Source organism: Anguilla anguilla, chromosome 14 (genome assembly GCF_013347855.1).
Source record: "Anguilla anguilla isolate fAngAng1 chromosome 14, fAngAng1.pri, whole genome shotgun sequence".
In the NCBI taxonomy this organism is placed as follows: domain Eukaryota; kingdom Metazoa; phylum Chordata; class Actinopteri; order Anguilliformes; family Anguillidae; genus Anguilla; species Anguilla anguilla.
The window spans coordinates 20,095,021-20,112,058 of record NC_049214.1 but is presented as its reverse complement, the minus strand read 5'-3'; the positions used below and the strand labels follow the sequence as shown (position 1 = coordinate 20,112,058).

Here is a 17,038-nt window from a genome sequence, read left to right as displayed (position 1 = left end):
TTTGTTTAAGAGACATTGACATTGAATCTGAAACAACTCTGGATGTCTTTTGTGTCATTATTTTTCTTCTCAGGCAGCTCTTCAGTGTCATAACTGAAGGAGATATTATTGCAATGTATCTTTCTTTGCACATCATCTTTTGCTTTTAGTTGAATCAAACGTTTTGGAAGCACTAAGGCAGTTTGGTAACCTGAATTGAGCTTAAAAAGGCTGCTTATGTCTGTCTTACACTGTATGTAAGAGTACAAGTGTGATTGAACCATTCATAACTGTTCATATAAGAGGTATTGGTGCAGTATTATGTGTCAAGCCTGTCCCTCTCGGTGTATAGCTAATTTGCATGGCCCAAATTTGTGTGAGTTTAGTTGACTTCCGCTGCTCTTGAGATGAACTATGAACTGACATACTTTGTATCCACATGCCATATTGTCTCTGCTCATTGTGTAATCTGCCATGCCCCAAAACCCACACCTCTGGCAGTGCAGGCTATATGGACTATGGAGAAGGAGGTGATATTGCAGTCTAAATGGTACCATATTCTCTTGGTACCATGGTAGATAATTATACTGAATACACACTCTGTTCCAGTTCATCTTTATGCTTGTCAGTGACTGCAGCTGAGATGCTTATTTTCTTCAGTTTCCTGGCTATTTCTGTTAGTGTACTAGGCTCACACTGTTTGGCTCAGTCAGGCCATGGTCTGTGCTGATCGTGACGTGGTGGTCTCACCTCTTTCCCAGCACTCTTTAAAGCACTCCTCTCAAATGGGTTCAGTCAAGACCAAAATCGGACGAGCGGTCCAGGCTCTCCAGTGAAACTACTGTTCTTCTGTGTCTTACCAATTATCGGAGAAGTATTGTCAGAAGAACTTCCAGAACTGTAGCATTACTTTACTGTTAGTACATTCTGTGAATAGTGAACAGTGGCAAAGGCAATGAGCAGGTGTTTATTTTATTTTTAAAAGGAAAACTTGCCTTCCGAAGTTAAGGATGTTCATGTAAATGTGAAACTGGATACGGTTGCCTGTTCTTAGTCGGCAAATTAGCTGTAGCCACTCCTCAATGTCTTTAAATCTTGAACAGTGTTTTACATTTTAAAAGAGAAACTGACAAAATATGACGAAAAAAAACGACTTTATAATTGTGCTTTTCTTCGCTCTGTTTTCATTTTTACGTCATATATTCCTTACAAGGACACATCGTTTTTGATTTTGTTTCATGTCTTTTTTACTTTTTAAACTAAATATTTTTACGTAGAATTATAACTGCATGAGAGAAGCCATTAATGGTTGTTATCCGTTTCTTAGAATGTGTCTTGCTGCTGTTAAGTAGAGATGTCAAATGTTCCTGTTTAAATGGTTATTGGTGTCAATAAATGAATAAACCACCAAGTTCAGAGTCATACAAGACGTACTATCTAAAGCACGACACACACCAGAATCTGATGTGGCAATTCCTGATGTGATGTGATGGTTGGTAAGAGCATGTAGGCCTGTGGTATCACCGCAAGGTTGCCTGTCTTGCGTCAGTAATTGGTGTAAAAAGTTTTTTGTTTTGGGGAAAATGTTTCACCGATTAAAACTTTTCCTTGCTGACCGATGTAGAGTTTGTTAAATCCTCTGCAAAATGTCACTGCTTAGAAGAATATGAACTTCTTTACACATACTAACGGCTTCCACGTTCATCCCTAAATGAGCTATGTCAGTATACATGTCGGTATAAGGTTACTGTTAGAGTTGTGTGGTATGGCAAGACTTGGCACAGTCCTTAGGGTGGCCAACTCTCGTAGCATCTATGAGTCTGTCCACATGGGTGGGGGTTTGTTCATCTACCATGGCTCCTTCTGAGCTGTAATCCTTCCTCTGTTACCCTTGTCTGAATGGAGAAAAACATATCAGGCTCTGTCCTGTTGTTTCTATTTGTTGGAGTTGTTAATGAAGACCATGCTCAACAGGCCTTAATCTTCTCTATTAAAATAAAAAGCTTCATATCTGACCATTGAACATGGACTGATTGCTGAATGCTTCAACCTCTTGCTCTTATCGTCATCATTGCTGTTAGCTGTAATGGTAAAGAAAGCATCCGGCTAAATGCATTTTCTAATTTTGAAATGGCCTAGCATATCTCGTCAATTATGCGTACAATTTACACACGGATTTGTAAATCTAGATTGTGTGACCGGAAGTGATTGCTTTGTGGTCATGTGTCTCACGAATGTTATTTAAACCACAGAGATTTTCCACTAAGAGTCACATCTCAAGATGGCCCTGGTGTGGAGCATTATCCTACTCTGCTTAACAGTCTGTTCTTGCGAGCGTATTGGAAACGTGTCACAGAAGTGTCTAGATGACACTACAGTGTTTCTGACGGAACTAGATGAAGCAGAGCCAAGCAAATATGCAGTACTAAGTAAGTACACAAGTTACTGTAACGCTGTTATTTGCTTGCCTTTCTTTTTTTTTAATATGATGTCTGAATATAAAAACATAAGAGCAGCTGTTTCCATTCTTGCTTTGTGCTGCTACATGTCATTATTTGTTGCCTCTAATGTTTATGCAGGTATGTACCTGTATTATCTTATTTATTTATGTACATAAAACTGCATGCTTCTATGTGGCTTTCTGTGAACCCTTTAAAATTACTTTTCTACTTTATTACTTTTCTTTTTTGCAGCAAATGTCTTGATTGCAAATTTTCAAACTTGATTTATTATGATTATATGCTGTCATAGACTGTGTACTTAATTGCAAAGTGTTTTTTTTTTTTAATTCTGCTTTGTTTTTTAAACTGTAAAATAATTAAGTCCAGCGAGCCATGAAAACTGGTGAAATCAATGCCACGGTTTTTTTTTTTTTGTTTTTTTTTTTGGTTTGGTGTCTAGTAAGATCAGATTCTTCCCTGCTGGAAGAAACAGTAAAGATTTAATTTCAGGAAAGCATTTGAAACATAAAAAACATAGATTTAAAAAAATGTAGGAAACTTGGGCTCTAATGTATATCACACAGTATATATCAGAGATAATGATGTCTAACTGTGAAACTATTACAGAATATTCTGTTCCATATTTGCCTAACTGGGCTCAGAGTAACCCTTTATTCACTAGGCAATGACCAGCTATTCCCTCAATTAATTCCAGTTATTTATATCAGAATGATATATAGCATTTATAATCTACAGATATGAATATTATGAATTTTTACATAATAAACGAAGAACACATACATTTTCAGAATACCAAATACGTTCATCTTTTCATCTTTTTCGTTCACAGTGAGCAAATATGTACCTGCATTTAACTGCAATTTTGTTTGTGGTCAACCCAAGTCTGATATATAATTTATAATATATCTAGTTGTGATTATTCAATGTGAATATTTTTGATGTTTTGCTGCATAGTGTACGATGCCTTTGGCAGAATAGGCAGTGACATTGAGAGTGGAAATGTGAACAGACCAGGATCACGTGAAGAATGCCAGTTAGCCAGTGGACCTGGTTTCAGAGGGCAATATTGCCAGGTGTTTATAAAACAGGTAAAGGCATCTCCGCACCATCTTGAACTGGTTGAATTATTCTTGATGTTGATTCAAGCCATTAAATCTTGGCTGATTACATATTTCTGATTCTGACTACTTGTGAAACAGGCCCCAATCCAGTACTTTGTTGGCATCTGTGTCCCTGACTCATGTGAGGAAACAGAAGTTCAGACATTGGTTGTTTATGGTAGGTTGCTTGCATCTCTTCTGTAATTCTAATTGTGCTTTTAATTTTGGTAGTGGTGGTTTGTGATATCATCGTTTCAAATCAGAAAACTAAAAATATCGACATCAATCAATTTACCTTTACTAGGCCTATAGCACACTTAAAGTACAAACCAGTGTAACTAGTCGTAAACTTGGGGAACATTTAATACATTTAGGGCCTGATTTACTAAGACCTTTAACATGTGTAAGACCTATTAGCACACGCAAAACCAATAACATAACCAATGATTGGTCATGGCATTTTTGCACCAATCATGGGTTGTGCTATTAGTTTTACGTGTGCTAAAAGGTTCTGCACATGCTGAAGGCCTTAGTAAATCAGTGTTATGCTTGACTGAGCCTGGATTACTGTGATTACCATTGCATTGTAAGCCTATTTGCTGAGCATTGATATTTCTCAAATGCTTTGAATATTTTTTTTCATTTTTCATTTTTTTGTTTCCAGAGACATTCCAGCTAGCTAGCAAGTCTCTGATCCCCCCTGTCCCGTCTGTGATTCTACCTGAGTCCACACAGGGGATCTACATGACTCAGTGTTTCACTAGTACTCCACTGGACTTTGCTGTCATTATCAGCTTGTGAGTGAGAGCCTGTTACATATACCTGGGAATAATGAACAAGTATTGAGTCACACGATGTCTTTGAAACGCATTCCTAACATGCTGGATCACATGAAGGAACCATGTCCGTTACCAGTGCATTCTCTCCGCTTTCTGCAGGTTTGTGTGCTCTTTGCTTATCGCCATTCCTCTTGCGGCGACCGTGTGCATTGCCATCGTCCGTTGGAAGCAGCAGAAAGAGATAGGCCCGCAGACCGATACAGCCCTGAACACACACTTCAACCACTACGGTACGCTCATGTCCAACGGCTCCACCATGACCAACAACAACGGCTGCATATTTCCAGAGTCCACAGAGAGCTACAAATCCAAGGAAGACAAAAAGAGAAAAAGCAAGTACACAGAGGCTTTCTGAGATCATTTCTTGGGACATTTATTATAATGCTTGTAGCTCTATGTTGCTCTCTTTATTACTGAAAATGTGATTGCAGGCAGATATTACTGCCAATTTTGTAAAGTTTGTAAAGTAACTTAATCTATTGAAAAAAAATGTTTACAATGTAATATAAATTTAATCCAGCCAAACAAATCAATAAATTATATGAAAAGTATGTTTCTTCTTTTTTATTATTTTATTTTATTGGGAAAGTGCTATGTATGTCATCTAGATGCATGTATATGTATATGCATGTGTAGTATTATCATTATTATCATCTTCACTTTCTTGTCAATAGCAATACATGTTGTAATTAATTAATTAAATGTAGTTTTGATATGAAAAACATGTTTCAACCAAGGTCTTCTGAAAAGGTTCAATATTACTAGCTTCATTTGTCAGTCTGATACTGTATGATTCTGGGCATGTCTGGGGCCTTCGTCATTACTAATTGCTTTTTTGACAATTGGCAACCTGGCATTGTGTAGGTGATCCTACATTGTACCATTGCTTATCCATGCCTTTGTGGTAATTGCTGTAGTACAGGCTGTTTGGATGTCTGATGGACACATGGTCATCTCCGGCAGGTTGTCTGTACAGGACCATGCAGACTGTCTGCCTGCAGAGCAATGTCGCAGGCCTGCTGAGCATGGTCAACGTGGGAGGGAACTACGCCTCTCTGAACGGCATCCGCATCCTGAGTCTGATCTGGATCATCAGTGGTCACAATATCCAGTTCAGCGTCCGAAACAACATAGGTGAGAAGACACTGCGATCATGTGACTGTTCATTATCATTATATCAGATTGCCATCAAGAGAAGATGCACAAAAGATTTCATTTGCTTAAGTACTGTATATGTGCAGAGAAGTTATTTTCAAATGTATTGTTCTGTGGTAAATCAGATTATGTGCTTTTCATAAAGTTATATCAGTAGTGTAACTTCCCTATTGTAGGCTACTTTCTTTCTAAAGAAGGATAAACTACATAAATCAAATGCCATTTGAGTCTCAAATGTGTGAGATTTATACTGTTGTTTTCCTATACACAGATAATTATAAAAGATGGAGGGAGACAGTGTCTAACAACCCCCTGTATGTAGTTGGCTACAGTGGGCCAGTCTATCTCTCTGTTGACACCTTTCTCCTCCTGGGGTAAGAAGTGGATCATGGATATACATTACATTAAAAAAGTATGTGGACACCCTTCTAATTAGTGGTTTTGGCTATCCAAACAGGCTATCCTGTTTTCAGCCACACCCATTGTTAACAGGTGCATTGAATCAAGCATACAGCCATGCAATCTCCATTGACAAACATTGTCAGTAGAATGGGTCGTACTGAAGAGCTCAGTGACTTTCAACACGGCACTGTCATAGGATGGCACCTTTCCAACAAGTCCGTTCGAATTCTGCTCTGCTAGAGCTGCCCCAATCAGCTGTCCTGTTATTGTTAAATGGAAATGTATAGGAGCTACAACAGCTCAGTTGTGAAACAGTAATCCGCACAAGCCCACAAAACAGGACCACGAATGCTGAAGCGTGTAGCGTGTAAAAATCATCTGTTTTCGGTTGCAACACTCACTACAGAGTTCCAAACTACCTCTGGAAACAATATCAGCACAAGAACTGTTCCTCAAGAGCTTCAGGAAATGGGTTTCCATGGCCGAACAGCCATACACAAGTGTAAGATCACCATGTGCAATCCCAAGCGTCAACTGGACTGGTGCAAAGCACACCACCATTGGACTCTGGAAAAGTAGAAACACGTTATCTGGAGTGATGAATCATGCTTTGCCATCTACCAGTCTGACAGACAAATCTGGGTCTAGTACCAACCGTACAAGCCCAAATAGTGCCAACTGTAAAGTTTGGTGGTGGGGGAATAATGGTCTAGAGCTGTTTTTTATGGTTAGGGCTAGGCCCCTTAGTTCCAGTGAAGGGAAATCTAAAAGCTACAGCATATAATGACATTCTAGAAATGTACGCTTTCAACTTTGTGGTAACAATTTGGGGAAGGCCCTTTCCTGTTCCAGCATGACAATGCCCCCGTGCAAAAAGCAAGGTACATAAAGAAATGGTTTTCTGAGTTTGGTGTGGAAGAACTTGACTGGCCTGCACAGAGCCCTGACCTCTACCCCATCAAACACTTTTGGATTAATTGAAATTTTACATGTGAGGCAGGACTTAAGCCCAACATCAGTGCCCAACCTCACTAGTAGCTCATTGTGGCTGAATGGAAGTGAATCCCCACAGCCATGTTCCAAAATCTACTGGAAAGCCTCCTCAGAACAGTGGAGGCTGTTACTGCAGCAAAGGGTGGTCCAACTCCATATTAATGCCCATGGTTTTGGAATGAGACATTCAACAAGCACATATGGGTGTGATGTACAGGTGTCCACATACTTTTGGAAATGTAGTGTATATGGCCATAGGTTTAACAGATGGACTGCTGTGGTATAGAAACTGCATGTATATAAAATAAGTCATTTTATTTTATTCTGCTTAAATGCAGTAAAAATAACATTTATATAGTGATCTATTTTATACACCCTAAAGAAAACCATGGAGAAAATAAACATTTTTGCTGAAAAAGTTGCATGCATCACAACAAAGACTGAGCTGTTCCAAAAGCAATGTCTTTTATGCATTCCAAGATTTCCCTGCTCTAAACAGCCTTGTGGAACCATGATTCCCTGCCCCTCTTCCCATTTAAGAGAGGTCAGATGGAAAGGCCAGAGGTCAAAGGTAACCTTAATGGCAGCATCTTGTCTGACATCGGTCACTCTATTTTGCCCCTCTCAGTGATTTGGAAAGCCATTGCATCACTACTTCAGCAGCCATTTTCCCAACAACATTTTTAGTAACAGGGATGGCATTGCAATAGCACATCTGAATAACCTATGCTTAGTGTTGTTAAATGAGTTGTGATTTTGAGTAAATCTCAAGAAACAAACGTGATCTCCATTTCTTTCACAGAGGACTTCTGAGTGCAAAGTCTTTCCTGGGCTTAGTACAGAGGGCAGACGATACAATAAGTCTAAGGCTTGTTGCCAGTTTCCTGTTCAAGAGGTTAAGAAGGTGAGTTAGTCACAGAAGCATTGTTCATATTTTAAGATTCCAGATTGCATCTCTCACTTTGAATGTCTTTACGGTTTTACATAATGTAAGACATTTTTGTATGTGTACGTTCCACATAAGGCTGTTTCTCCCTGAAATGTCTCGAGATGCAAGATGCCATGAAATATGCATTTTGACATGGTAATTCAGTGGCAAGTTAACATTCTGTTTACATATGATTTGCCAGCTGTAAAAATTGATTCATTTATTGGAGTCAGATAATATATTCATATTTTTTAATCAGTAAAAAAATAAGCTGCTTTTCAATCCTATATACTTACAATTATGTCATGCTGAAAAAAATGGAATGATTTACTCTTTTGTACATACAGTATCATTAGCTGTATTCAAGATTTATTCATGTCTTGTTTGAGACCCATTCTAACTCTAGAGAAACAAGATGCTATTGTACAAGATGGTCCTGTCAGGGTTTGGTTGAGTTAGGCCCCAAGCGCAGAGTAAAAACAGGAAACTCAAAAGGTAGATTCAAATGAGGACTTTGTAAACTACATTTACAAACCAAACAAACAGGGAACCAAAAAACAAAGCCCACAACAGGCAAAGCCAAAAACTCAAAAGTCCTTGAAACAGAAAAAAAAACCATAGAGGAAAACAAAACACTAGAGGCTTGAAAACAAATGAACACGTAGAGGACCTCAAAATCTAGGCACACATAGTGAGGACAGAAAACAGTAGGATCCAGTACTGAGTGACAGAGAAGCAAGACTTAAATACACAGGGTAACAAGACACACTTGGAGACAATCACAGGAATGTGATAACAATTAAACCATTACCACAACAATTAACAATAACCAGACACAAAACACAGGCAGACCAACTAAGGGGCGCGAGACAGAACAAAAACTACGGGGAGGCAGGAACAGAGGAGGCACAGGCGGGAAAAGAGGAGGCACAACCGTGACAGATTCTCATTCAAAGCCTGATCCTGTATGGTGTATCTGTGCTGACATGACTCATCCAGTTACCTTCTGGAATTTGTCAGTGTGCTGGTGTTCTGCAGGAGTAACACTGTTGGTTTGTTACATGTTTCCCAGGGTCCAGCCCCTCCACATCTTCATTGTGTGTCTGACCATCGGCCTCTACTCCATCATTACGAAAAACTCCTACTATTTCGTTACAAATGACCAGATACAGCACTGCAGGAAGTACTGGTGGTCCAACATTCTGCTTGTGAACAACCTGTTGCCTGTTTTTGACATTGTAGGTATTTTTCATGGACAGGTTAACATGATCAATGCTGTTAGAACAATATTAAGTGGCCCCTAATTGGTGCTATCTTACAATGATACAATATATATGGGCAAAAATATTTACTAAGTCTTTATATACATAATAAAAGTAGATTTACTGCCATATAATAAATTAGTAAACAGCAAGGGTCCCAAAGCAAGACCATTTAACCTTTCAGACTGGTGTGGTGTTAGAGCTGAAATAAATATCCTAAATTCTTAGCCTGATAGCAAGCTAGCTAACAAGTAATTATCTAAATGTTAGTTAGTGAACCAACACTAAAATCGGCCAATTTCTTCCAATCACTGGAAAACAATTCCTGTTTCAGTGAATGATCTCATCCTGCTGTCTAAGAAGATTTGTAAATGGCCCATTGTGAAAATGGTTGGGGATCCCTTGGTATACAATGTCAAGACAGATTTAACTAGAAGAGTTAATTCTCTTTTCTTTATACAGACTTAGTTGAAACTAAATTATTTTCTTGCATCCAAGTGTGTTCCCTGGTCATGGTATCTCTCCGTGGACATCCAATATTACACCACGACTCCCCTTCTGATTTATCTCTACAGACGGTAAGCACAGCCATGGTTTTCAAATCACACTAATAAGAGTGGATCTGTATTCTAACTTAAACTGCACTTTTTTTTTCAGAAATAAATATGTCATGGCTGCTGTTGCAACCGTTCTCCTGATGATCTCCATTCTAGCCAGTGCCTTTATAACAGCCGGAGCGCAGCTCCCAGTCCACCAACCAACAACACTGTGAGAGCCAAAATTATTCACAAACATTTCACATGCATTAGAAATGGCTTTTAGTCTACGACTGATAAATATCAACCTGAAATAGCACACTCAATACCTAGTGCAATAAGGAATAAATATTTTGTTTTGTTTTCATGAATGCTGTGTTTCAGAGACTATGCATCCTTTTATGAGTATTATTACAACAAACCTTGGACGCGGTATGGTCCATATTTGATTGGGGTTATTCTTGGGATATTCCTGAAGACGAAGAGATCTCACCTTTTAAAACATAAGGTATTGTGACTGGTAATAAACTTTTAATTTTTTTAAATTATTTTTCTTTTTTCATAAAATCTTTGCCAGGCATCTCTGCTTGAACCATTTCACTGCACTTGTTGGACACAGAATTCATTTTGACGACATTGCTTTTGATACTCTGTCAAACGCTTTTCAAATATCCACCTTTTTTCCACACTAAAACACTGGTTCCAGCAGAAGTGTACTGTGAGAAGTTCCTTTGCTAAAACCATATTGACTATTTGTCATGCTATGGTGTACATGATAAATTGTACAAAGTTACAGATTTGTTCTCCTTAAAAGTGCCACTTGGTTTTGGACCCAACATGTTGGATGTTGCGATGATTCAATTCTAAATACTGTGATACATCGTCCATACAACATCTATACCTGAGAATTGCTTTCATTATAATTGATTTAAGTAAGGATAAATGTTGAATCAATAGATTGGATCATTTCAAGACCAGGAGAAACACTGCTGTAAGATTGTTCCCCCTCCCCCCGCCCCAATTGTGTCTTAGTGGCAGGCTGCACTGGGCTGGATCGCCTCGATGTTGGTAGTGGCACTGCTCATAGCTCTCTCATATGTTCTACGGGACGTCCCAGACCGGCCCTCAGTGCCACATGCTGCCTACCAGGGCCTCCACCGTACCCTGTGGGGTCTCTGTGTGGCCTGGGTCATTCTGGCCTGTGAGGAGGGGTACGGAGGTGAGTGGCTCAGGAACAAGTCCATTTCACAGGCACATTGTTAGAAGAAAAGTTCATTTAAATTGCAGCTTATAGTTCAGCGTGCAAACCTTGATCTCAGAATTAACCACAAAAATTCAGCAACTGGAAGGAGATGCCAACATACTGTATATATAACAATCACAGCTAATGCCTCCACATTTCTGTTTAATTCTTTACGGCATGCATGCTGGTGAAATTAGACCATATCACAGGCATGTCTTTTGTGATTGGTAATGGTAAAGTCACATGCTGAGATGGAATTTTTACACTGGCTAACTAATGAAACCCATTTGTTCCTTTAATGCATGAGCTCAGTGAACTCTTTTTATTTCCCCATACAGGATACATCAATAAGATTTTGTCACTGAAATTGTGGGTTCCTCTGTCAAACATCAGCTATGCCTGTTATATGATTCATCCTCTTCTTATAATACTATACAACGGAAAGCAAGATACACCTATACATTACAATGACATCAACTTTGTGAGTATCAAGCTGATTTTACGGTTTAATTGGAGGGAGAATCTAAACAACCCTTCAATTCATTGTTCTACACCAGATGTATGTACAGTCAATTATAAAAAAAGTAGTAGTATTTATTTATTTATTTGTTTGTTTATTTGTATTATTATTTTCACATGGACATTACAGTATTAAAATGTATTTTTGACATAACCAATCCAATGTAATTAATAACTGAAACATGAGTTTAAAATTATGAATTTTTTGTGAATAGCCACTTTCGAGCACTTTCCAAAACTGCAAATAATTTTATTTGACTGACAGTTAATTGGTCAATTTATTATTTTTTGTGACATTTTGAGTTCATATAACCACAAAAACTGGGAATGTGTGTGTGTTTGTGCACGTGTGTGTACATGTGCATGTGTATGTGTGTGTGTGTGTATGTGTGTTTTGTTTCATCTCCATATCTTCACCCTTTTTTCTTTATAGTTCTACCTGTTCTTGGGCCACACGGTGCTGACAGTGGTTGTGGGATATGCGCTGACTGTACTAATCGAAAAGCCATACATGTTCCTGAAAGGATTACGAGGATAAATACGGAATTATCGGACACAGGCCTGCCCAGACAGAGAAAACTGTACTTTTTTCCTTCATAGATTTGCGTTGATATATTGTGATTTTCTTGTGCATTTTTCGGCATTGTCAATATCACTTCCAATTTTAATTAATTTGTGATTTTAAAAGTGTAAAATGTTGATTGTGCCACCAGATTGTAAAGAATAGTTTTGTCATTAGATCTGCATCATTTGTATATGTGTGTTAGATAGTGGAGCGATGTTTTATGGTGCAACAGTACAGTATTTTGAAGGATGAATTTGAAAAATATGTGTTTGTGGGTGTTTATTGCACTAAGGCCTTTTTGTAGCACCACACAAAGGTGTTTTGGCTAGGATTATTGTGTGTCAAATTCTTATGCCAGGGTAGTATTGTAATTCAGTAGGCTTAGTGTCCAGCTGGGCATCAGTGTAAAACATTTAAATCCAATGCCTTTGAAATCAGAGCCCATACTGGAAATAAGCAAAATTACAGGTAATGTCAGCACCCAATGAAATTCTAACAGGACTCTCATCTCTGAGTGCAGGATGGAGTTGTGAATGGCCGTGGGTAGACTAAAATTGCTTGAGAGGAAGAGGTGGCATTGTAATTAATGGTTTCGGAACTGGGCTTGTAACCAAAAGGTTGCAAGTTCGATTCCCAGGCAAGACACCTGCTCTTCTCTTGAGCAAGGTACTTAACCTGAGTTGCTTCAGTATATATATATATATATATATATATATATATATATATATATCCAGCTGTATAAATCGATACTATGCAAAAGTGAAAAAGTCTTGTCTGTTTCTGGATATGAGTGTCTGCTGAATACCTGAAATGCAATGACAGATGGAATGAAGAGGAAAAACAATTCTAAACTAGCCTGTCAGAACACGGGTGAGGCCAGAACAGTCGCCTGGCATCGAGGTTCTTCGAGGTTCACATGTCCATGTCCCATTCCCGAACCCGCAATACAAGCCTACTGTAAGTCCACACTTTGACATCTTTCAGCATGAAGCACTGGCTACTCTGACTCATCTCCCTCAACTGCCTAACATTTGTACTTCTAATATATTTTCTCGCTGAAGCCTGCTGATTCCAATGCAGTTAGAAAAGTACTTCCAGTAATTACGATACTCTTTTTCAGGGGACCTCCCGGCTGTGATAGCTCTACAGTGGCTTGAATAATAGCACTTTCTGAGTAGTGGCTTGTTGTGGCAAGTGTGGAAAGTAAACCTTAATCATCAGTTTTCCTGACTCTAGAATCAGGCTTTGGTAGAAATGGAAGAAATGTTTTAAGTACAGCAATTATGTGTGGACCCAATGCAGCGCGCTTAAGGTGTGCAATTATAATTTATTATAATTTCCCTGTGATTTTAGTTCAGAAGTTTAGTTCATCAATTTTCATCAACAATTTTAACGAACGAGAAATTCCCATTCATGTGGCATGGCCTTTGATAAACAGTGACCTCTTGTGGGTTTTCTGAGAAAAAACGGCAGACTGATGGTTACTTAATACATACAGTACATAATGTTTCTTCCTCTATCCCACTGGCTAAACACTGAAGATGTACAGCCAACCACGTCCATTATTTATGTGAAAGAAAAGGCAATATCCAACAGTACAAAAAGCTGCACTGGACAGTACAGCACCACCTCAAACATTTCACAAGGAACAGATCTGAGGTCAGAAGATATATATCACTCCCACCTAGAGGATCATTACTGTATAATTACAATATATAGAGTTTCTTCCAAAAGTATTTATACTATTGAATAGTTTTCACATTTTGTTGCCTCAGGGGCTTGAAATCATGATGCTGTAAACAGGAATTCATATTTATAATCTTCACAAGTTAGCATACACTGCGAAAGCATATATTGATTATATATGAGAATAATGTGGGGTGAATTCCATTTCAGTTCAGGAAATTCAGGAAATAAATTGTTAGTCATTTCATGAAGTAAAAAAAATGAATAAAAATGCCCTAATGATCTATGGATGCTTTTAAATTGATGAATTAATGAATGCAAAAATGGTTCAAAGTAAGCAAACCACACACTCAAAAATCAGAGGACCAATCTTAATGCAAATTTGTGTGGGTGTGCGGTTTGCTTACACTGAACCACAAGGAATTTTTTTAAATTATTGACCTGATACTCCACACACACACACACACACACACAGACACAGAGACACACAAACACACACTCACATGCACACACAGCACCCTCTTAAAATATTCACACATGATAATTGATAAAGATATGAGCCAAGAAGGAAAATGCAAGTAATAAACCACACTGTGTGTGTGTGTGTGTGTGTGTGTCAGGAGCATTATAGACATTAGAAAAGCTGAAAATAGATGTACTCATTTAACTTGTATGTATATTTTGGCATTCCCTCTGTTGCCTTAAGAACTGAGGCCTTCATCTAAGGGCCTACAGGGACCTGGGGGCAGCAGAACCAACATCAAAATGTGCAAAAAGAAAGAAATGTGCCTGAAATAAAATGTATTTCATTAACATTCGATTGTGCACGCATCTGGTGTATATCCTAAGTGAATATATACATATGACAAAGTTTGATATTTTGAGCACGTGGGAGCAGAGGGGTTGAGCAAGACTGGGCTCTGCACCCTCCCAGTCAAAGGGCAAACCCAGCGCTCGTCCCGTTCAGCAAGTAAGCGGGATCAGGCCTGGAGGTGAATACCAAGGCAAAGCAGGGTTTTATATAACCACGTCCAGAAAGCCGACACCCACAACTGCGTATCCTTGAAGATCCAAGAAGTCCAGTCCTGGGAGTGATCCTTCTGCAGTTCCACGTACTCAACGACATTATATCTGGGAGGAGCATTCGGCGATCGGAAAATTACTGTGATTTACCGATTCCAAAAATCTTAATTGTACATTAATTGAACTTAACTAAATCTTGAAATTAATGATTTATTCATTTGACCCAAGGGGAGTGTTTAGCTGTATGACACTGCCAGGGAAGATTTTAAAACGTTTGGCACGGCCTAACAAACACATTCTTTGATTTTATTTTCCCACAAAACCACCCTTTGTGGCCTTTTAAGAGATACAGTACTCTTAAGTCTACATCTGTCAAGTGAGTTTATACTTAAGTTCTGGTCTAGACTTGAACATGTGGTTAAACACTGTCCAATAAGTTTTGAGGGGGACAGCTATTGAGTTTTTTGGTTTAATAGAAAAGTGACAACCTCCTCTCAATAAAATCATTTTGTCTGCCCCTACTGGACAAGCGCAAATACATTTCTTGAATACCACTCACAGTTGACCAATGAAATTGGTCAATTGTTCATCAGACATAGGCTTCATTAATGAACTATCACTACTAAATATTGTCACCTATACACCTGTTAGTATTCCTGTGACAATTGAACAATGAGGAGTCATGAAGAATTTGCTCGTGAAAGTGACCAAAATTGTTACACAGAGCCATTGCTGCAATAAAGTTATATATAAGCTATATAAGCTCCATCTTTACCTCGTTACATTTTCCAAGGAAACTAGAGTGAATTTCAGGCATGTGTGTGAAGTGTTAATTGTAATAGGCTAAACGGGTCATAAAAACAGCACTGAGAGCAGCCGGTCTAAACACGATAAGTGAGGAGGGAAACGGTAATCAGCGTCACCGTGCTTGACCTTGAGGTGTTGCAAAGACACAGAGATGGCATGGGCTATGATGCAAAGTCATGATGTGGAATGGAGGGGTGTGTGGGTTGGGGGATTCAGAGCAACAGACACCTAACTTCCAGCATAGGGTACTTGAAAATTCCCTGGCTTGAAGCCAGAGTGATCTATTAACAGCAGGGAAAGCTTTGGGCTTGCGAATGTAACCTTGATAGTTTGGGAGTTTGTAAAACTTGCTTTACAAGCACTAACCTTACAAAAATTGAATATACTGCAAAATATTGAAAGAAAATATATTCTGAAGATCAGAAAAAATACCTTACAATACAGCATATGGGGACGTATACTTATTATTGCCACATTTAGATATTGTAAGACATTTTAAATACATTGAATCATCAGATCTCATTGACCACAATGATACTGAATTGCATGTTATTTGCCATAATAAAACATGCATGTCCTAGATTTAAGAACCCAAATCTCTGATTTTCTGATTCATTTGGGGTAAAATTTCTCCTTTAAGACACTTAACATTGTATTCAACAATTACTCATGAATATACAATGTAGCTGTCTTTCCATAAAGTGAGAATAAAGTATTTTCACGAGACTTATTGTAAAAACGTATGATAAACACAACAGTAATAAATAAACACGCTTGGGTTCCTTTCCATTTCCGGCAAGAGGAAGTGATAGTAGGAACAACGTGTTAACGAGCTGAAGAGCTTTAGACCGAAGACACTGGTGCTTGGCTCTTTAAACACAGCCAAACAGGTGTTTTGTCTGTCAACAAGGATTTCCCTTGTTTTTCTAATTTCAGAACTTTCCATTCAGCAAAACTAAAATGTTAATAACGAGCAAAGCTAAATAAACATTTAATTTGTTTACGTTTTTTTTTTGTTTTTCTTCCCTAAAACTGGGAATATTGGAGTAACCCATTTCTTTCATTGAATAACTGATATAAATTATTAAGAGATAAATATAATTCACATCACATAATTCAAATATCCACATAAAAACTCAGTTCATAAGAAAATGACTTGTCTTGATGAAAGACTTCAGTCTTGGCTACTTGAATGATCCTACTAAGTATGACTGCTGCTAGGTCAAATGGCATAAAGTATGTATCAATTATCCCTAAGATGCTCTATAGGATTAGATAACACGCTTCATTTATTGTTGTTGATCAATCCACACATGACCGTGTTGCATGTTTGTAAGCATGTACTGTAGGTCATGTAAATATAGATCTGTGGTATTAAGTGTACAGGAACAGCACATGTTCATGCTATCAGGTAACTGACTTTGTACTTGGGGGGAAACTGAAGTTAAATATAGACCCAGTTCCTCAGCTTTGCTTGTACACATGCTTATCTCCTACATCATCAGTTATCATTATCAGCTCTTTGGATCGAAAAAAGGT

At 38.3% G+C, this 17,038-nt stretch overlaps 2 protein-coding genes across 9 annotated transcripts in view; both read left to right on the top strand.

Moving 5' to 3' along the window:
• znf532 (zinc finger protein 532) overlaps positions 1-1,390 on the top strand; it is a 20,582-nt gene extending 19,192 nt beyond the window's left edge. For all 8 annotated transcript variants that reach the window (XM_035391765.1, XM_035391766.1, XM_035391762.1 and 5 more), the window contains one exon: positions 1-1,390. This exon is cut by the window's left edge and continues 1,278 nt beyond it. The gene's annotated coding sequence lies outside the window, so the exon portion shown is untranslated.
• Positions 1,391-1,875: 485 nt separating this feature from the next.
• Positions 1,876-12,657, top strand: oacyl (O-acyltransferase like). The gene is made up of 15 exons (XM_035391770.1): positions 1,876-2,408; positions 3,396-3,529; positions 3,641-3,719; positions 4,206-4,338; positions 4,480-4,712; positions 5,344-5,514; positions 5,807-5,909; positions 7,733-7,834; positions 8,931-9,096; positions 9,619-9,698; positions 9,778-9,888; positions 10,041-10,164; positions 10,689-10,875; positions 11,238-11,380; positions 11,852-12,657. Exons 1-15 carry the CDS (start codon positions 2,261-2,263, stop codon positions 11,954-11,956), a joined length of 2,019 nt encoding a protein of 672 aa, XP_035247661.1. The 5' UTR covers positions 1,876-2,260; the 3' UTR covers positions 11,957-12,657.
• The last annotated feature ends 4,381 nt before the right edge of the window (positions 12,658-17,038 follow it).